The sequence below is a fragment of the Rhinolophus sinicus genome, chromosome 4, assembly GCF_057876585.1.
Source record: "Rhinolophus sinicus isolate RSI-liver-muscle chromosome 4, RSI-T2T, whole genome shotgun sequence".
NCBI classification, from domain to species: Eukaryota; Metazoa; Chordata; class Mammalia; order Chiroptera; family Rhinolophidae; genus Rhinolophus; species Rhinolophus sinicus.
The window spans coordinates 14,890,641-14,913,809 of NC_142504.1; the positions used below are offsets into that span (position 1 = coordinate 14,890,641).

Here is a 23,169-nt window from a genome sequence, read left to right on the forward strand (position 1 = left end):
TTTTTTTTTTTTTTTAATTTTATTGGGGAATATTGGGGAACAGTATGTTTCTCCAGGGCCCATCAGCTCCAAGTTGTTGTCCTTCAATCTAGTTGTGGAGGGTGCAGCTCAGCTCCAAGTCCAGTCACCATTTTCAATCTTAGTTGCAGGGGGCACAGCCCACCATCCCATGTGGGGATCGAACCGGCAACCTTGTTGTTGAAAGCTCATGCTCTAACCAACTGAGCCATCTGGCCGCCCCGAGATATCCTTTTTAGACCCAACAATCCTAAATACGTCTATGATTTTAGAATTAAAAGTGATATCTAGGAACATTATTTAAACATTATACTATGGAAGCAAGTATATTCTTTCCAAGAACTGACAAAGAAAATCTCAATAAGAGAAAATCGACCGGGTATTTATACTCACTGTAGTAATGAAATTCTGACTTTCGTTTTATCTTCCACAGACAAACAACAGAAAGGTGAATTTGCAATCGATGGCTACAATGTCAGAATGAATCACACTCTCAGGAAGGATGCGAAGAAGGATTGCTGTTTTGAAATCTCTGCTCCCGATAAACGCGTCTACCAGGTTGGAGTGCTTACGTCGTTTTGAAATGAAGTTGATAGAATGTTCTGATTTTTTTTTTTATAAGGACATTAACATTTTGTTAAAACAACTCTCCCTGACATGTTAGAAATAAAGAGAATACTGGTTTTTATACACTGAACGTTCACATAAGAGGTAATACATGTATACAAAAAATTCTGATTAATAAGTGATATCTTCTTGAAAAAGAACAAGTGATATGTAATTTATCAGTTACTTCACATATTGCATCTTATATCTATTTTAATAGAACTGTGTGATTTCTTCAAAGAATTACATAGCAGAAAGAGTAAAATTATCAAACGAAAAATATCAGAGTGTTACTGCATATTGTATTGCTTAGGCTTGTGGGAGAAAACGAAGGTAAAGGCACGTATCAGCTTTGCAATTCAAGAGCTATCAGCTAGCATCAATATGGAATGTATGTTTAATAAGTTTTAAATATCTGAGATTGCAGTTGAAAGCCAGTTAATTAAGTTGTCAGGTAGTGTGTTGGAATCTGACAAGAACATTTTTAAGAAAACTATATCCAGCAGTCTAAAGAAATTCATGGGTGTCTTCTAATTGTCAAGGGCAAATTTTGTTCATCAGTTCTGTCTTTGACATTGATGAAGAGAAGCAGCTTTTTTTCTTGCACAGCTGCCAGCTGCTGATCAGAGTTTCAAATCCATCATCCTCTGCTTCAATTACGTAAATTTGTCAAAATTAACTGTACATTATAAGAAGCATCCTTGCAAGAAAAGTAGTACTAGACATGAAAAGAATTACTAATGGTCTTAAAGAACTGATAAGAGTGTGACATACCTTTCATTTCTACTGTGGTGATTTTTCTTGTTATTGTTTGTTTTTTATTAGTTCACAGCAGCTTCTCCCAAAGATGCCGAAGAATGGGTACAGCAGCTGAAATTTGTATTACAAGGTAAGTGCGATCCATTGAACAAGTTATCACAGTCTTTGAATACTGAATAACTGAATGATTTGGATTTTCATATATAAAAGCTTATTGAATTTCTGTGAGAATGACCACAGGGACGTGACTGGTATGAATACAGACCATGGACCTCAAATTTACAAAAGTATTCTATAAGTACCAATTGGCAATTTTGGAATTCACATATTTGTGCAACCATCAATTTTTAACAATGTTTTAAGTTAAGGATATAGCGTATAACAATGTTGCGACTTTGTAGGGCTGCATTAATTTAGAAAATAGGGTTTGACAACCTCTTTTGCATTCTTTAAAAATTTGCTTCCTGAAATGTGTTTTGTAGATATGGGATCTGATATTATTCCTGAGGATGATGATGAAAGAGGAGATTTATATGATGACGTTGATCATCCTCTACCAGTCAGCAGTGCGCCAGCAGGCGGTCAACCAATCGATGATGAAATTTATGAAGAACTTCCAGGTATTTATTATCTGGCGAATCATTTAAGGATTTTAGAGCTTTTTTTTTTTTTTTTTTATGTCATCAAGTTGACAGTTTGCGTAGAAAATGATGAGCTATTAAGAACAAGGACAAAGAAAATCTTCAAAACTCTATTTTACGAAAAGGGTTCTGCTTGAGATATTTCAAGTGAGTGGATGTACGCTTATGAAAAGTGAACGGAATGTTAAAATGAAGCAGATACAGTCCTGATCTCCTGGGACTTTTGGCTCATTAGCATTGTTTATGCTACATAATTTTTTAATTAAAAAATTGACTTGCCTTACAGTTTTTTCCACCAACTCACACATCATTTTTTATTTATACATCTTGGAACTTCCATTAACCAGAAGTTCTGTGCACACCCCATATGTCAACAACTTCTGCCTCATACATTCCTTGCTGTAGTGTGTGGCGTTGTCTTGGAGGAATATTGTTGAACTGTAAACAAAGGGCTTTTAAGGCTTGAAGTTTTCTCATTTGATGGTTTACTACTGATACGAATAAGTTTTCTTATTATACATTTTCAGGTGTGGTTTAGTGTTTATATGCCCCAGGATCCGTTATGTAACATAAAATTGCCTATTAGCTATTTGACCTGTAGTTTTGAGGGTCAACCTAAAACAGAAAAGCAGGCATCTGGAACTCAGGATACTTAGAATATGAAAATATTCAGGGAATTATTGCATTACTAATACTCTAGGTTGAAGTGAGCCTCTCTCTGGCTGTTAGAAGTGTCAGTACTCAGAGAAGGAAAGGGGATTATAAGCAACATAAGTGAGATTTAACTAACATCTCATGTAGAGAGTCTATTTTTCTCTGAATAGAACAATTGAACAACAGAGTATAAACCTTTAAAGTTGATTTCAAAAAGACTTAAAACGCTCCAATTTAATGTACAAGTGTTATTTTCAGTGAAGTCAGCAGAGCATAACAACTAGCAGATGGACTTCAGAGTCAGAAAGGTTAAATTCTGGCGGTACCGTCTAGCTTGGTGACCTTACAAGTCAGTTCCTCCATCTATAAAATGGGGATAATCTCATGGGCGGGGGAGTGAGGTAATGTATCCAGCGCTCTTACCACAGTGCTTGAATCATCGCAAGCCCACAAGCCCATGTTACATTGCACATCGTCATTGTTTTCATTGGTGTCTCTGCTACGTTCTTGCAAGTACTTGTATGAAGGTATAATAATCATTTTCTGAACAAGTAAGATTAATGGTTTTAATGGTATCATAAATTCAAGATATAAAAACTACTCAGAATAGGCATCTATGTGTTGTCTTTTACTACCCTAGAAGAAGATGATTAGTATAAAAGCATAATTTTGTCGAATAGTAATCTGTATCTTTCTGTTAGTTTAATGAGCTATATGTTCGTAGGTCCTTCCTTTCTGATTTATTGTATGGAAATGCCACCTGCCATAGCACCAGTTCTCCTCCAGTAGGGAAGAGTATTCTCTGACTGCTTGCTTTTAGGCACCCCATATCATTAATACCATTATTTCAGTTTTTAAGATGTCCGTAAGAGCTTGTGGGAATGTATACTGATGTAAAATGGGGGGAGTGTATTACCTTTAAACATACTGTTACTGTCATAGACATTATTCCTTTAAAACCCTGCAATGAATGGATTACATTAGAATCCTTGAACTAACTGTTAAGTTCTGCATTTCTTCAACTTGACCATTCTCTCCCCGCCCTCCCAGTAAAATATTGGTAAGGAATAAAGATCAACTATTCATAGTCATTTTCCTAACAAAGACCCAAGGAAAATCTTCTGTAAGTAGCTTGAAATCTTAGAAATGTGAAACATCTTTTATTTTCTCTTATTACAGATGTGCTTCATTTTTTTGGCCTGGGGCCAAATAATTGTTGGAAATACCTAGTTACTCTTTAAGTAGTCTTATTTCTTGCTGTGGGACTGGAAGAAATCTGAGCTGCTCTGGGATTCCTTGGCCCCTGCCTGGGATCCCAGTTGCTGTACAGAGTGATTGAGCTCGATAGAACCTACAACTGTGCTCCTGGGAAGGAAGCTGGTATAGGCAGCTGTGGAATATCTAGTTCTTTCTTCCCCAGTGGAACCCAGACCCACTGCAACATCTGCACAGCTCAAGTTTGTCCAGTTTGAGCCAGCCGTTACAAAGGGGATTTTTCTTAATGAAAGCCCTACAGTTGTCTCAGTGTTAGAGCTTTTGTTTGATTAAATATCTAAAACTAGAAAGGTAACTTTTTTCCGTTAAAAAATGATCTCTCTTTCAGGATAAGAATTAAGCTAATTGCTTTCATTTCTGTAAAATAGGAATATAATTTTGAGAGGAGGCGAAAACAGTGGAAAGGCAGTGAACACATTTACAAACTGTTGGTCTTTTTCCAGTTCTGTACAAAGAACTGCATTTCTGAGAAATCTGATTGATTAAATTCCCAGAATGAATTAATACTGCCATTTCAACACAATTTTCTGTCAATTACATATAGTTGAAAACTAATCCTCTTAGTTGAAAGATGAAGCATATAAATGTTGAAGAAAAATCTAAGCAAACATTCAACATGTTACTTTAAATCACAGAGTTCTTTTTCTGAGAAAGTAAAAGCTCTTACTCTAATAAATGTATTTTTTAATGTAAAATAAACCTGCAGTGTTTAAGTCTCAAGAGTAAGAAGAAGAAAACATTGTTTAAAAAAATTGTATTGCAAAATATCCCTTGAAAAATGTTTATAATTCTGTGGGAGTGTAAGTAGTTTCATTGTAATTGTTTTTCAGTTAGAATATTCTAACTTTATTACAGCAGCTTCTCTTTAATTTCTTGTTCATTAATTTTTAACTAACTTCATAAAAGAATAAGAATAAATATGTAAGGTTTCTTTGCATTTAGGGGATTTGTGCATATGTACAGAAGAGCTGAGGGAGTGCCATTTCTGGGGAGTAATCAAGGTATTTGGCTTTTCTTCAAATACCCTAATGCACCTTTTATGTCTTAGTACCTATTAGCATAGGTCAGTCAGGTTTGCTTACATTGTAATATTACTAGAGCATGTGTGTGCTAATATATTGATCAAAGTGTATTAAACGGTTTCATAACACAGTAATGAGTTCATAATTTCAGAAGTTATTGCTCATTATTTCATTAAAAATACAGAGGAGCGCTTTTGTTTGATTTTGAATCTTGAAAGGGAAAAGCAATACTAGGGAAATTGCCGTAGAAATCAACCCAGCTTGCTCTTGTCTTCTAGTTACCATGTCACTTGCTTTCTTTTTTTCTTTAATGTCAGGAAATGATGCAGAAGCAACAACAACAAAACAATTTTTCTAGATAGAGACTGAATGGAATCAGCCCAGTAACAAGAATGGTAACCGCCCATTAGCCTATTAAATCTGCAGCTTTCAGGGGAATTGCATTTGAAATTCTTCTGGCAAGTGGACTAGAGGAGAGAGGGCAACATAAAACAGGAAGACAAATTTCCAGTTCCATTAACCTATTTTGTTAAAGTGTTAATTCATTTTTTTTTTTTTTTAATGTAATGACAGATTAAACTATTCTGAGCCAGAAAAGGATGTTTTTGTCCTCTGGTCATTCGATTGCGTTTTAAATTTATTCAGTCCAACTATCCGTATCGAAAATGGGATATAAAGCAAAATGCAGCTGTAATTTTTTTCAATGAAACTGTGATAATTACATAAAAAAGAACAGTGTTTGGGTACTTAAATTTGGAGTAATCTCCAGCAAGTGGACACAAGTGGTAACTTAATAAGGGGTTACAACTCTCCGCCCCCAATACATCATAGCTTTATTTTCTTGCTGAATAATTATCACTTATATTACCAACTTAATATCAAGATTATAGGGGATCCTGGAGTCTTTAGTATTAACATCATTATAAGTGATGGTAGGTTGTGGTTTCACCAAAGAAATTTTCTCATTATTTCTTTAGAATACAATGTAAAAATACCAGTGACTTTCACAGAACCACATATATTCAGAATTTTAATATTGTTTGTGCAGGCAGCCTGCTGGCATTCTTTTTTCTCCAACTATGGTACTGAATTACAAAGTTATTAAGGGTGGTGATAGAGTGTCCTCATAAATGGTATGGTAAATATTTTTTTCCAAGTATGTAACTAGATTAGAGTCGATTTTTTTGGATGATGTTAGCTCTGAACTCTGCTGAGAGGGTTATCTGAAGTTATAGAATATAAGGGAAACATTCATAAATTAGGGTCACTGCACACAACTAATTGTTTCTATTTTTATCTTTGCTGAATATAAATGTGATTTTAGTGTTCTTCATAGAGTTGCCTGTGTCATAATGTGGTGTGAAGCTTTGGAACAGTTGTGCCTGTCATGCAGCTTTTCTCTGCTTTGCTCTTGGTGTGGCAGATGATTTCTTGTCATTATAAGAGTTCGTTTAATACATATTAAAACCCCAAATACCTGTCTGTGTGCATGCAAAACATATTTCCATTAGTAGAAATATAAACTAACCCATCTTTGCAACTTGGAGCTACTTTAGTTGTTCTTGACCAGGGGAGATTTGGGCCCCCAGGCTACACTTAATGATTTAATTAATACTTAGAGACATTTTTGGCTGCCACAACTGGTGTGTGTGTGTGTGTGTGTGTGTGTGTGTGTGTGTGTGTGTGAGAGAGGGAGAGAGAGAGAGAGAGAGAGAGAGAGAGAGAGAGAGACAGGTATCTAATGCATAGGGGCCAGGGACGCTGCTAAACATCTTGTAATATAAAGGACAACCTCCCACAAAGAATTACGTGGTCCAAAACGTCAGTAGTGCTGAGATTGAGAAATCCTGGCACAGGGATGTATAATAGACAGCTTTTGGTTTATCACCTTTTTATCTGTATCTCCTGAGTTGCAAAAACCCATAATCCACACTCAGTATGAGAATTTATTTTTATGGACCTGACATAGGTTTCCTTACATATATGAAACTAGGATTACATAGAATGCCTCTGGATCATAGGGACCAGCTGGACTTGTCTGTCACTGTTTCTTTCGGGGGATTGAAGTGCTGTCAGTCTTAAGAGAAAGGAGAAAACCATGAAAGACAAAAAAGGAGGGAAACATTTTTTCTATTTTCATAAGCTACAATCTGTGAAGGAAGAGTCTTCTTTGATATTGTACATATGTACCTTTCTTATATAGGTACTTGGTTTATCATATCCTGCTGGGGTTCTTTTGAGGCGGAATTGAAAGACCTGTGTGTGAGGTATTGGATTTTCTGTAAAAGGAGTAGGGCATCTTGGAAGAATGCAGGCTAAGAAATTCCAGGACCACCTGGAATTTGACAAGTAGCTTTAAGAGGAACAGGAAGCCCTCTTATGGGGCTTCTCTCCCTTCTTGGGCCTAGATTTTGAAGAGATTAATGGAAGAATGGCAGGAAAAATGGTCTCTGTTTCTGGAGGTCGACAGGGAGTCCCTGAGGCAGCCCCAGAGAGGCTCAGTGAAGATGGGCTCACCTGAGTGTACGTCACAAACCACACGCGATGGTTCTTTATTATTCTTTGTTCATTTCCCCTTTGCTCTTGCTGAGTCTTAATTTTTAATTTTTATTTACAGACAGTACACGCTCACTGGAAAAACCTTAAGCCATTCACCCCCCAACCTAAATAAACATTGTTAACAGTTTGATATGAATCTTTAGTCTTGTTTTGCCCATTTACAAATATGCAAATGCATATACAATTTTTTAAAAATGAGATCTTTTTTCATTTACTTTCTTCTGCCCTTTTATTTCCTTTCATTTTCTTCCTACTCTCTTATTACCTGCCTCCATTTCTCATTCTTTTATTTTCCTCCCTCCTATTTTTCATTTCCATCCTTTCTTTTTTCTTTCTTACTTTCATTTCCTTCATTCCAGACATATTCTTGAGCACATATTGTGTTCCAGGCACTTTTACTAGATGCTAGGAATCCCCCTGCCATTCTTATACAGGCCTCAGAGTATAGTTATCTCTGTCTTTTCTGGCCCAAGCCTTGACTTCTACACACATAATCCCCACGTTTATTTATGTCGTACATATTTTTGCTATATTTATGTCCTGAGTCTGTTGTTTTTGCTTTTCTGATATAGGAATCCTATCTTCTAGCAGATAGTGTAAATATTAACCTTGTGTCAAAGCTTCATGACAAAACTATGGTGACACCTTCTTTCCAGCCATCCTCCACTTCCCCTCCTTCTCTCCATCTGCCTCTTATCTGCTGGTTCCACCCACAGCCTCCATACACAGAATACCTTGCTGTATATCTACACCCAGAAGTCTCTGTGGTTGAGAGCAAGGACTCTGGGAGCAAGCACAGATTGCTTGTCTTCTGGCTGCAGTACGTGCTAAGGGGCAGAGCTTTGAATCCCAGCTCTGCCCCTTACCACGTACTGCAGCCAGAAGACAAGTGAACACCGCAAAGGCAGAGAATACAAGAAACAACAGTGAACTGGGTAAAATATGTCAATAACATTAACTATTGATTATTTTGAAATAAACTTTTTTTTTAAATTTAAAAAATGGGTTACACTAAATTTATCTAACAGTTAAAACATTACCTGGGGCAAGATGGAGATGTGGGTCGTGAAAGCATGCTAAGTGTTGTTTTGTTCAGGAGCAGGAAGAAGAGAAATGCTGAGTAACTTCAGTCTTTGTTAGGAAATGCATGTCAAAATTACAAAATAAGTACTCAATAAATAGAGATGCAACCTCCGAGTTCCCAAAGCAGCAGAGGGGAAATAAAAGGTGATCACAGAAAACAACTAAATCCAAGAGAAGGCGGGAAAAGAGAAAAAAGGAACAAAGAGAAAATATGGTAAAAATATGCCCCAATGCAAAAGTAATTACAATAAATGTAGCTTGATTAAATTAAACTATTAAAAGACAGAAATAATCATACTGAATATTTTTAAAAAGAATCTAGCAACATTTTTCTTACAGGTGATATACTTGAAACAAAATGACATAGAAAGTTTCAAAGTAAAGGAATGTAAATAAATATACCTATCCAAAGAAAGCAAGTATAACAACGTAATGCTCAGACAATATAGAAGATAAGGCATGAAGCAATAATAGAACTACAGAAGGACACTACATAATGATAGTAAAAGAAGGTAAAACTTGCATGCATCTAACTATTAAGCAAAGAAGCAAGTACATTTTTGTGAAGCCACTACAAATTGAAATCTATAGAGCAAAAACGCGTAAGACAAATCTGACAAATCCTCAATCATAGTGAGAGATTTTAACATACCACTTTTAGAAACTGGTAGACCATGGAGGCAAAAAATTAGTAAGGATATGGAAGATTTGAACCAAAGAATTAATAAACTTCATATAATCTATCTGAAAAGATAAGAAAGATATATGTTCTTTTCGGTACACATAGACTATTCATGGAAATTAACTATATGTAAGTTCACAAGTGAAATCTCAACAAATTTCAGTGACTCTGTATCATACAGACCACATTCTTTAATGACAATGAAATTTAATTAGAAACCAACACTAAAAAAATAGTTAAAAATACCAGACTCCCTGTGTTTGGAGGCTGAAAAATAAACTTCAAAACAGCTCATGAGTTAAAAGAGGAAATCACAATGGAAATTACAAAATACGTAGTTCTGAAAGACAATGGAAACAGTACAGATAAAAACTATGGCGTGGTGCTTTACCGGGAATTTCGAGGGAGACAGTGATGAATAAGACAAATGAGAGAATCCCTAAAGAACTGGAATTGGGAGAACATTCTAGAAATTATTGATTGATTGGATTATTTAGCCACCAAATTCTAATTTTTTGGACTCAATGTTTATGTTACATTGTCTAATGGGAATGTAACATTCTAATGGGGACCATTAGAATGCATATTAAAAATTCTGAACCAAAATGTAAACAAATGTCAGCCATTCTAATCAGACTAAAATGCTAACATATATAAAGCAAGAAGAAACATTACACTAATGTGGCTGGGCTATTAAGATTTTTCTGTGAACCTTAGGTGAAGAATCCCAAAAGTGTGCCAGAAGGTCAAATATTCACACTGTAGGTTTTGTATCTGTACCCGGTAAAGCACCGTGCCATAGTTTTTATGTGTGCCTAACTGAGTACTTCATCCTTTAACACCAAGAAATCTCAACAATTAGTTTCAAGGCCTAGCTTCAAATCACCTTTGTATCACACTTTTTAACTGGAGTCTTCCTTCCACAGATATGATTTGCCTCCCATGTAGAATATAAACAGGTCGGAGCCGGCTTTTGTTTGTAATTCCTCCATGCTTTCAGACGACAGAATATGATAAAATTTGTAGCGGCTTCACAAAAATCTACTTGTTTCTTTAGGTCCCAGAAAAAATAGATACACACACACACACACACACACACACACACACACACACACCTCCATGAACACATTGATTGCAGCAGGAGCGCATCAAGCTCCAATATTTTTGCAGATAGGTCAGCTGGGAATATCAACTTCCTAAGAGTACTCAGCTGCTTACTTTAAAGCAATGATTAATACGAATGGACAAGTTCAACAAAATGTCAGTGATAAATATAAGCACTTTTCATATCTGGTCTCAGCAAGTGCTGCAGTGGAATAAGTGCAAAGCCTACAAGAAGGTGGAAGAAAACCAGCTTAACTTAAGCTTAAGTGAAACTTTACCTTGATTTTGTTTCAAATAAAACCTTCTTCTATAGATTTGTTCCTCTTTATTAGAACTTCATTAGAACTCTTGCAAAGAAATAACAGCTCCTCATATCTGCTGACCTTGAGCCCCTGTGTCCTTATTACGGGAGTTGAGCTGGGGCAGGACATGTTTCTGGTAGATGAACAAGGAAAGCAGATGCAGAGTGGCCGTTTTCTAGCTCCCTTTGGAACCAGATCCCAGATCTCCTGCCTCCTTTCGGGGCCCCTTTCCACATTCCTCGTCTGGGTTCACGGTGCTACAACCTAACTCTGCTTCTCTTGAGCATTAAATCCTTGGGAGAACTGTTTGTCCCGTTCTTCATTGTCTGTTCACCTGCTCACTCCTTAACTCCTGGCAGTTTGGTTTTCTGTCCTTATGCCTTCACTCAGCTTCCCCAAAGTCGTCAACGCTCTCAGTCATCAACCTCATCCGCAAATTCATCTCTGGAAATTTCATTGTACTGGTCACCTCTTTCTTCTGGAAACTGTCTCCTCCTTTGACCTTTCCTGTTTTGTTTTCTTGCTGCAGATCATATTTATAAATAAGCATGTCAGCACTGTTTTAGATCCCCTCATCTCCTGAGGCTTGCTGATTGTTTCAGATTGTTTTCCTATTTATCCTGTATTTCTTTAGTAGTGAAGCTTTTTGTTTCTACTTTGTCTTTTCTTATCTTCTCATCATTTGATGTTATTTTGCATTTAATTAATTGATTCAACAAATGTTTACTGCAAGTCCATTATATGCCAGATTCTGTTCTAGCTGTTGGGGGTTTAGGCATAAAAAGGCAGACCTGGGGGTCTCTATTAAGATCATGACAGATTGTAGTAAGCGCTGCAAAGATAAGAGCATGATGTGAGAGGAGTCACTATTTTATAGTCTGTGGTCAAGGAAGAGGTGACTTTTAAACTGCAACCTCTTAGCTAAAACTGGCAAATACAAAAAGCTAAGGGAAGCACCTTCTAGGCAGAGGGAGCACCATGCAAAGGCTCTGAGGCCGGAGAATGCTGAGGTGTTCAGGAATCAGAAAGGAGAACCACAGGCAGCCTCGCAGAGAGAGGTTAGAACGAGATTGGAGAGGCAAAAGCCAGGTCAAGCCGGGTCTTTGCAGGAGGAACTGATCCTTAATACGTCTTGTGTGCATCGATAACACTTGGGAAATGTGTACTGAATTGCTAACGTGAGACGGACATGTATGTTATGTGAGGTGGCCCATGTACATCAAATGCTGTTTAATGGTCCTATGTGACAAAACAAATGGATTTTAAGAGCTCTTGATCTCTTTATTCTCTCCTTGGGCAACGTTATACAATTTTGTGTGACTCCATATACCTACATGTGGTTTGAGCATGTAAAGCATCTTCACTTTGTAGCTAGTTCATCAAAAGAATTTAGAAGGTGACATGATGATAATTAGAACAACAGTGGCTCACAGTGTGTGCCAGGTATTTTCCTAAGTGTTATCTCATTTAACAAGCATACTTATTTTATGGCCCAGCTACTTTTACTATCTCTATTTTACAGGTGGAAGCTAAGGCACAGGCAGATTCAGTAACTTGTTTAGAGTCACAAGCTAGGAAGTGGTGGGATTGGGATTTGAACCTGGGTATTCTGGCTCTGGAGGTCAAGCTTTTAGCCAATAACTAGACTACCTCGCAACAGAATTGTGGTAAGAATCCTTTGTTCTTAGCTATCAAGTAAGCAGTTACTGGCACATGTGTACAGAAAACACCAGAAAGGAGAATATACCAACGTTTTCATAGCTAGCCTCTCCCCTGAGCTTTGGCCTCACATTTCAAGTGACTTTTGCCCATCGTTTCAAACTCGTATCGAAGATCAAATTCACCATCTCTTACAAATACTGTTCCTCCTCCTTTCTTTTCTATTTCTATTAACAGCATCAATACCCATGCACATTTAAAAAAATAAAACAAAACTCAAAACTATCCTTGACTCCTTCCTTGAGTCCCCTCCCCGCCCCGCCCCCCCCCCCCCCCCCCCCAGTCCAATCAGTTGTCAGTTGTCACTGATTCTGCCTCTAAAGCATCCTTCATCCCCAGCTTCACTTGCTCAGGCTTTAATGATTTCTGGGTCATTGTCAGAGCTCCTAAGTGCTCTCTCCACTTCCTGTGTGTCTCTGTCTCTGTCTCTCTCTGTCTCTCTCTCTCACCAGCCAACGTGATAATCTGTTCTACACACTGCCAACTGATAGATCTTCCTAAAATATAACATGGTCAAATAATTGCCTTGCTCAGTAATCTTTATGGGTCTTAACTGCCTAGTGAATCAAGTTCAAACGCCCTGGCCAGGCCCGAACCCCTTCCATGGTCTGACTCACGTCTACATTTCCAGTCCCATTCCTGTTGCTCAGACCCCTCATGCTCCAGACCGACCGAACTCATAATCGCTCCTTACTCCTGCCCTGTGCTTCGCCTCACTGCTTTCGTCACCCACCTAGCACTAGGTACCTTGTGCTAAATTAACATGTTGAGTTAATGAAGTAATTAGAGGACAAAAAAATTCACTCAAATGGTGTATAGATAAAACTGTTGGTTGATTAAGTTTTTTATTTTTTCATCTACACAATCCACAACTCTCCCATATTTTCTAATGTATCTCACTATTTATAAGACACAGAGTGGATGCTAAGATGACGAATAAATAGCCCCTGTCCTCAAATATGCTGTAATTTAATCAGAGAAATGGGTGTATGAATATCTAGCTATAGAAAACACCAAACCTAAACACATAGAGGTAGATCCATGAGCATTAGCTATCAATCATCTATCATCTATCTATCTGTCTGTCTGTCTGTCTATCTATCTGGTATCTATCTATCTAGTCTATCTAAATCACACTCTTACCAATTCCAAGGTCCGACAGTGTTAACTATACACTTTGGCCATGTTTTCCTTATCCACACCTTTTATAGTCACCCTTTATATATAAAGAACCTTCAAAGTCGCCCATCAGAAACAATGAAAATGCCCTTGTTGATTCTGTGTGTTTATCACACCACTGCACAGTACTGGTATGAATATAGTACTTGCTCTAAATGTGCTTAGGTGGAATCTTTGTGGTCTTTCCATTCAAAACAATTCCACAGTGCCCTTGAAGGTTCTGTATATTTATTGGGCACAGTATGGTATTTTTATAGTATAGGATGGTATAATACTAAGCACAGTATAGTATTATGGTAGACAGCTAAATACAGTGTTATAATATATCCTCTACCATTCTCGGTATTAGCACTTTTATTAAGAATGTCTCATCTGATAGTAGGAATCTGATGCATATATAAGAGACTTGAAAACCTTTATAAGTTGATTAATACTTTTTCATTTAATGGGGAAAATATTTTCCAGAAAACAGAAGTCTGAAGTTTCTTTTTTAAAAAATTATTTTTTTCTTTTTCTTTTTTCAATTAAAGTTTATTGGGGTGACAATTGTTAGTAAAGTTACATAGGTTTCAGGTGATGAAAGGAGAACTGAGTCTGGGTGGTGAACACAGTGTGACATATAGATGACGTATCACACAATTGTACACTGGAAGTTTCTTAAGGCATATCTTTCTGTTGCTCTCAAATGTGGGATGGCTCTCCACTGCCCACAGGATGAAGCCTGCACTCCTTACTTCGGGGTTCAGAGGTCTTCCACAGGCTCACTGAAACCTCACACTCGAGCCCAATTTCTATTATGCTACACCAACTTGCCCATTTCAACCGACTGACTGACTTTTCAGTCTCCCCTAGACATGCCGTACTTTTCCAACCTCACATTTTTGTTCGTACACTCCCCTCTGTATGGAGTGCTCTCAGTTCAGTTTCTAACCAGATCCTCCCCACTTTCCAGGCCCAGGCCAAATCCCGTATTCCCAGAAAAGCCTCTCCTACCCATCCCAGCATGAAATGACCTCTGCTTCTCTGAACTTCTATAGCAGCATTCATTTGAAAATTAATCACACCATGTTGTGACATTTTTGTTGTTATCTAGTGTTCTCTAAAGCTTATAGTAATATTTTACTTTTCATGTGATTATTTATTCATCAGACAAGCAAATGGATGGATCTTTATAACTTATCTTTATTATATTTACAAGCTCCTTGAGGGCAGGTACCAAACCCTGTATTTCTTGGCATGCCCTAGAGTACTTAGATAAATGCCTTCCTCATAAAAAGTCAACAAACTAATACCTGAATAATGTAGTCGATAGTTAGAGGTGCATGAAGTTAAATTAGGAGAATATCTCTCTCTCTCTCTCTCTTTTTCTCTCTCTCTCTCTTGCTCTCACTCTCGCTCTGATGACGCTTTTCCTAGTAACACCAGTTACTGCAGAATTCTAAAAGAATGAGATAACTAAGTAGCACATTATGACTAGTACACTGAGGTATGGCTGATCTCCCAAAGCCTCATTAAAATCTAACATTACTGTTCCAGTGAGCATAGTCTCAAATAAATAAACTCATGAAATGGAGTACATTGAGTGATGAAAAGCTCTAATACCATCAATCTTGTGTGCCATTAAAGAGAGATCATGCACTGAAGCAGCGGGACCAACCCGAGTTACCAGTTCCCTGAAGTAGGTTAGTTGTCTCAAGTAAGACATTTCCCAGGAAATGACCTTCTCCTTTGCTTCCACGCATTCATAAAAGACCACAGGTAACGTAGGTTTAAAGAGCACAGGACCGTAACTCTGATTTTAGAAAGCTAACACATGCAAGGACAAAAATCAGAGGGCTTAATGTAACTGGTAAGAAAATATTGAGCTTCATGTTTAAAAATAATCTCAGATATGGGAAGTTGCATAAGCAGCTTAAAGGATGGTGAAACAAAGGTTAAGTAAGAATCAGTGATTAGAGAGATGCTTGGGGAAAGGATTTAAAAAACTGTATTTCAAGCCACTGCTTTGATTCAGTGGGCATGGAGGAGTCATTGCGGGGTCTCGAGAACAGGAGAGCTGAGGTGGAGATTTGCTGTGCTCCCTCCTAGTTCCTTATATTAAGCCTTTGCTTCCCTTCTCCACTCCACACCCTTTCCTTCAATTAGGCAAGCTCCTTTCTCAGCCCGCTTGTTTACGTGTCCTGCTCCACACTTCACATCGCATATTGCACTCTCTCGTCCACAGATAACCTCATTTCACGTCCCTGGTCAGCCTATGTTTTCTTTCAGAAATTACCTTACAAATCATTTCTTCCTGGAAACCCAGCTTGATTGTGAAGGTTGAGGCGAAGGTCATCTGTAGCCATAATAAAATCTAATCTTTTGCTATGTTGCTTAAGATATAATTGTAAGAAACAGTGACCCCAAAACATGTAACCATAGCTATCTAAATGCTTTATAATATGTGAGTTTTGAGCCTACTTGTTATATTTGATAGTTTCTGAGAGCCCAGCATTCATTTAAAGGTATTCTGAAGAGATCATTTAATATTCTAATACGTGAACTGTAAAGAAAGGACAAAGAACATGAAACGTAAAATGAAATGAGGAAAGAAAAACCCCAACATTTATGTAATTCAATGATTCATGCATAAATATAAATATAAATTATTTATTAGGCAGCCATTATGTGTCAGGCAGGTGCTAGGCACTGGGGATGCAGGCGTGACCAGTATGACTCAGAGTTTGTTAAGTAGAAATATAAAATATAACAAATAATAAGAAATAGTTTCGGAAGAGTGATCGGAGACTGATAAGAAACAAAGATCAAAGCCGAGTCTATGCCAGTAGATGAGATATCTGAAAGGACCTATTCAGTCAGTGCTGTGCATACCTGAGGGGCTAGATGTGGTTCTGAGCGCTACCTACAGGACATTCCGAAGATGAAAATAAAGTGGTTACGGTCCGGGTGTATATTAAACAAAGACCCTTTAAAGAGTGTTTAGATATACCAAGCAGTCGGTATATTTGGAAGAGGCCAGATTATAGCATATTCATGTCATAGGAAAAGAGGGGCAATTATATTCATGAAAAGATTTAAGAAAGAGTTAACAAGAAAGAAAAAGACTAAATACAACTGCCAAGTCCCCTCAACATTTAAACCTATTTTTTTTGGTCCCAATGACAACAACAAAAAAAACTTTCCAAAGGAAGTGGTAGAAGAAACCCCATTGCTTGAGACATTAAAAACCAGATGGTCCAAAGCCCCAGAAAATATTCACATGGGATCAATCCTTCACTGGGTGAAAGCAAAGGGACCAGACTAGTGCAATTTTTATTTTGAATCTCTAGCTTAGTAATGCTATAAAAATAAAGAATTACATCTCCTTGGACTTTAATTTCTTAGCTCTTCTCTGTGTTCTTACAGCATTCTGCGTTGATTTCTATTAGAAGAGTACACAGGAATTGCCTGTTTACTTGGGTGTCTCTTCTGCTAGCTACAAGTATTGCGAACTTGTCAGGTTTTCTCCCTTCCGCTGCGGGAGTGCTGTGTGCCCTGGGTTCTGGAATGCTCCTGTACAGTGGTTTTGCACTTGCTTCTGCCACAGCCCAGGAGTTTCACAGTTTTTATGTTAAATTTCTTGGCTTGGGAATACCACACTTGAAGATAGTATAAATTTGGATCTCACACTATACAGGCTTGGAGTTTTGATTTCTCACAGGAAACCCTTTCCCTCCTCCTCTGACTTCCATGGTCCAGAGCCCTGGAAAGACAAAAAAACTTCCTTGTGGCTTCCCTGGGGTGGGGGTTAGGGGGTGTCTTACTTCCAGCTGTCCGCTTCTCATGGCCCCAAGGCCATGTGTCCTGTATCCCTGAAGATGTTAAAACTCCAGCCGCAACCCCGCCCTGCACAGAGTCAGTATTCCTCTTTGAGCAAGTGGGGAGAGACAGGCCTGTCTCATCTTGGTTGGCCATATTGCTAGAGGATGAATTTCTAGTCACCAGTAATCAATTCTTGCAAAAACATTACAGTAGAGACTTAGCTTAATTATAAGTGCTTGATTTATAAACTTTAATTCAAGTCAAATAAACAAAAAAATGTATATATACTGTAGGCAAGGCTCTATGCTAGGGGTCTAATATCTTCTGTCTCCTGAGTGCTAATAGGATTTAGACTCTTAATTACTTCTTGACAAGAAATTATTGTTGAATTTATGAAGGAAGAGATCTTAAATGGATACTGAATTCATGAAGTGAATGACCCTCAATGGTTGCTTATTACTATTTAGGGGAAAATGACGTTTGTATTCGTATATACAAAGAATTACTCAAAAGTTATACCAAGGTCGAGATCCGTCCAGATCCAAATGTGTACCTTGGTTTTATAAGCTAAGAATAAAACATATTTGCATTTGAGGTCATATTAAATGAGGTTAATATGGTTACATGAGAATGTCTTTAAAATGGGGTTGGCATTCCAATCAAACGAAGTCCTCCTAATTTACATAAGGTATTTTATTCCCTGTGCCATCAGTCGTCTCCTCTCCCAGAATGTCAGACCAGTTTTTGCACTATTGATTTGCAAAACTTACATGACATAAACATTATGTGACAGAAGTTGTTTATTATTAAGAGAGAGAATATTATCTCCCAGAAACTTGTCATCTGGAAATAGGAAAAATCACACAAAGTAATTTTATTTGTATCATGGCTTTTTTACTGTTGGCTACATTTGTGACAGCAGATTTCATATTAAATATTAACAGTATTTTGTTTATGCTTGAATGTGTTATAGTAGGACGTAGATTTTACTCAGAATCTTCCTGGTTAGAAAGTGTATCATCCCAGCTAAATGACATACTTGCGGGCTAGTTATAAAGATCACAGACATTGTCTAAGAAATTTACACTACCACTCTAGGGTCAAAATTTTGAATTTTTACTTTACCCCTGAATCTCATCAAGTTAACTGTTTTTGGAGGTCAAAAATGGTAATATATGGTTCAAACTAATACGTAGAAACAGTTGTTAGCAACAAGTATGGCTTTTAGGAAATCATGGATGTTAATATAAATTGCATGGTTATAATGAATGAGTTATGGAAACAATTACTCTAATGCTGGAAAGAGTTATTGTTGGACTTTTGATATAGAAATCAAATTAGAGTTTATATTTTTCACTTTTAAGAACACTAGGACAATAAAAAACATTATGTTTTATTTGTGTTTCTTACTGGGTCTAACAAGCCTTCCTTGTAAATTTTTATGTAACTTTGGTGACATCTACTTTAAAAAAGCCTAACTGAATTGTGTTGAATCTTTTGGGTTTGTGAAGTGTGCCTATGATTTGTTTTGTTTTGATATTACTTTTCAATATATGAAAATACCCAGGAGACGGGCTCCCGCTGAATTTTTGGTCACTGTGTCATCAGTGCTATGAGTGCACATTGTCAGTTGTTTAAACATTGTTGAATCCACTGTGGGCTGGCAAGAAGCATCTGGGAGCCAGACTTTTCCTGTGGACACATGCCAAGTAGTGTATTATATTTCCTCACTAAAGGGAACTCTATTGAGATAATTTTTCTTCTTGAGTTGTTTTAACCCAGAAATTATTTTCCAAAGCTAAGTGAGGATCATATGATAACATTGTTTATAACTACCTGAATTCTATAATAGCTGGTTGAGAATTACTTTTATTTAGCTAGAGTAGGTGTAAATAAGTCGTGCAATTAAACTACATTCAGATCATTAACATTATTCTCCTAATTAGACTGTTCAGGAAAGTTCATATGTCCTTTCATGTATTCTCTTTAAATCAATGATTTACTCTAAGGAAGGACAATAAACATTGAATGACCCTTTAATTAAGTACGATAGTTGGGCATGTCATTAAATTTACATGTGTGATTGCATTATTTAATTAGCTGGAAATAAACCCTAAATTGCATTTTAATATATGCAATTATAGCATAACATTTATGTTAACTAAAAATGCCAGGAAAAGTTTGTAAAATGTTACATTTAACTTAAAAAATTCAAACAGTTGTGGTTTGGGGATGAGAAGGCAAGAATACTTTGTCATACTGGGAAAGAGGCGAGGGGTTAGTCTTGGAGTGCTGACACTGCCTGGATTTGGGGACCCTTGGGTGGCAGGGATTTGTCTTTCCAGAGTAGATACGATTACTCCATCTGCTACCCCAGGGACACTGCTGGGAGAGACCTTCAAAAAGTCAGATCTGGTTGACCTGCCATGTATATTCAAAATACCCTGGCTCTTGTACGTAAGCGCAGACATTTTGTTTATGTTGGCTTTATTTCTAGAATCCAAGTAAGAGACACTTTGCAAATGAAAGTTCAACCTGTCCCATTCGGGGGCCCAAACTGAGCAAGTGTGTTGTTTTTTTAAGCTCAAATGTTTCTTCTTATGTACTTTGAAGAACATCAAATACTATTTTGCAGGAGCAAACCCCCAGACCTCCATCAAAGGAGCCTTCTCTTCTTCCCCTGCAGGTTCTACCTTGCTTCTTCTTGGCAACTCCTCTCTACAGAAATACTCTACTTCTAGATCCTTCATTTTCTAGACCCTGTAACATATTTTGTCATGAATTTGTGTGTCCAAAAAAATACCTCTTATCTTAGAATTGAACATGTCTTGAAAACGTAATTCCGAAAGTCTGTGCACAACCCCTCATAGGTACATGGAAATTTGTGCCATTCTTTCGTATTATATAAAGTGCTTTAATTTGCTGCATTTTTCATGTCTCACCGCAGTCAAATCTGGTGAGGAGCTATAGCTGTCTTCCTCAGGATTAATCAATCTTCTTAGGCTCCTGGCTAGGACGGAAGCTGCTTTCAGCTCTGCTTGCTTCAGGGCTTGGCCTTCCTCTGTTTTTTCATCATATTCAGTCTCTGAGAAGGAGGTGATGGGAGATGATTTTTCCATTTGCAAGCTGCCTTCCAACTGAAAGAAAAATGGACGGGGCAAATGCCAAGCTTTTCACTTTCTATGGCCATTACAAACATGACTCTTCTCCTGTTTTTCTGCAGTGTACACTATTTTTCAAGGGAGGCACTTTTTTTTTTTAGTCTGTCATGGTTAGCCAAGTTATTTTGTCATTGAAGAGTGTTAAAAATAAGAGTATATGTCAGTATGACATCATGAATATTAACTTTCTCATAGGTTGTTATGGCAGTAGGTTAAAGTGCTGTTTAATTAGTTAGCAAATACAGGAACAGGTGATCTATGTAAGGTCTTACATCAAAAGGGAAGGAAAAGTATAGCACCTCAGAACTTGGGCTCTGGAGGCAGACTGCCTGGGTTCAAATCCTGACCCTACTTCTTACAGCTGTGTTATGCTGAATAAGGTCCTTAAATGTTTCTATGCCTCTGTTTCTTCATCTGTAAAATGGGAACAACAGCAATACCTTCCTCATAGGGTTTTGAGGCTTGAATGAGATTTATGTGTATAGTGTTAGCATGGTGCTTAGTACACAGTAAGTCCTCAGATTATTATTATAATCACTGTGATTATAAATCTGTGTACTGGGCATTGTGTTGCCTACTTTACCTTCTTTTATCCTCACACTGATTTTCTAAAGTAGATTTTGTATTTTTATTTTCCAGATTGAAAATTGAGGTTCAGAGAATGTAATTAGCTTGTCTGTGTTTGTACAGCCAATAAAAGAGGGTAATATGAACTTCTGGAATATGAATTTCATTTGCATTTCTATAGTTCCATTGTATCTTTTGGGATTAATATGAAATTAATCTCTGCTTTACTTATTTCATTATAATTAATTTTCCATTAGTATTATTTAGTTAGATATACCTATAGTTTGAAGCTTAAAAGACAAGTGACATTTGAAGATACAGTGTTCTAATTAATTTACTTCAAAGAATGGTAGAACACAAACCATTGAAATGTTATGTAAAAGAAATCCTTGGAAGACACGGCTCAAGATTAGTCATTCTCAAAATGTGGTCCCAGGAGCAGAAGCATGGATGGGAACTTGTTAGCAATGCACATTCTTGGGCCCACCCCAAACTACTGAATCAGAAACTACGGGTGGGGCCCACAATCCTTGTTTTAACAAGCCCTCCAAGTGATTCCGATGGCTGCTAAAGTTTGAAAACCACGGCTCTAGGTAAACAGCATGTCATGGAATTATGCCAGGCACATTGATGTAGCTCAGAATATCTACTCCCAAACTGGAAATTATGCATTGCAAAGGGAGTATGTGGTGTTAACAGAAAAATACAAGTGGGGCTGTTACTTGATAATTGCCCTATAAATATTAAATATCCAATACTGTGTGCTCCGTCCCTTCCATTCCTTGAATTTAGGGCTTCTGAGCAGGTGGTAGTATTAGTTTCAGGCTCCGCCAATTGAGCACAGATACTAAGTAATGGAGAGTGACTCCCCACCATCAGCTTCTCATGGCTGAGACTCAGAGCCAGGGATCAAGGTGGTTACTTCTAGCATTTAGCAACTAGGAATCTTCAACTAAGAGGAACTGATGCTAAGAATATGGAGAGAAAGAAAAAGCAATAAACAGTCATTATCATTGCATCTTTTTCTTTCTTCAGATACAGTTTAAACGTGGAAGTAGCATATTGAAAAGATGAGTGAGGCTGAAGGATATAGGAAATAAATAGGGAACCTGCTGCTGTATCCAGATTTAATGGTGGAAAAAAATAGACAAAAGCAGTTGTCATCTTAGAATCCATCATAGCTAGCGAGGAAAAAACTGGCCATCAGCCAAACATACTTGCCTACATTTTAGGAAGGCAGAGTTCAGAAAATTCAGAGAAAGAATAGGTGCAACTGGATGGTATTAAATGCAAACAAGTATTTAAAAAATACCATTTAATCTCAGATGATCCCAATGATGAAAAAAGGGAGAGAAACTAAAATATGTGAATATTCTTGTGCTAGAATCTATCCAAAGAGTGCAACTTTTAAACATAGATTAACCACTGAAATAGCCAGATAACCAAAGAACACATAAAATAGCTGAAATGTGTAAATTATGCTATGTACAGCAAAAGGTATACAATTGCTATGTGATTTTTTTTTTTTTTTTTTTTTTTTGGAATTTGCTAGGGGCAGTAATTCAAAGAAAACAACTCAGTTTCTATTTTATTTGCTCCTTTTCTGTCAAGAATTATCTTCCAACTGATAAGATTGGTAAGAGGTAACAGAAGCCCAGAATGGGCAAAGAGATTCAAATAAAATACCTAGATAGCCAAAATCCATTTAGTTTTCACTCGACAAACATTCATGGAAAATATTTTTTTGTCCCAGCCTGTGTTAGGCTGTGTAATATAAATATACTCTTGGGGAGTTCACACTTGGAGGAAAAATAGACTTGTAGAGAAGTTTCGAGTCCTCTATGAGAGCAACGATAAGGGAGATCTGCTCCGAGGCTGTGAGAGCATCCTAAATTGGGGGACATTTGAGCCATGTCTTAAAGGAGAGTTTGTTTTTTGGCCCAGATAAGACTACATCACAAGACAACTTGTGAATGAAGTCACTGAACGGCTGTCACTGATTTTGAAGGAAACGTACAGGATGAAAGAGAGATGTTA

At 37.3% G+C, this 23,169-nt stretch overlaps 1 protein-coding gene across 1 annotated transcript in view; it reads left to right on the forward strand.

The window, feature by feature from the left end:
* SKAP2 (src kinase associated phosphoprotein 2) overlaps positions 1-23,169 on the forward strand; it is a 164,335-nt gene that overhangs the window by 107,800 nt on the left and 33,366 nt on the right. The window contains exons 7-9 of the mRNA XM_019726141.3: positions 452-576; positions 1,450-1,513; positions 1,866-2,003. Coding sequence (XP_019581700.1) covers positions 452-576; positions 1,450-1,513; positions 1,866-2,003 — 327 coding nt within the window. The remainder of the gene's footprint in view (positions 1-451; positions 577-1,449; positions 1,514-1,865; positions 2,004-23,169) is intronic.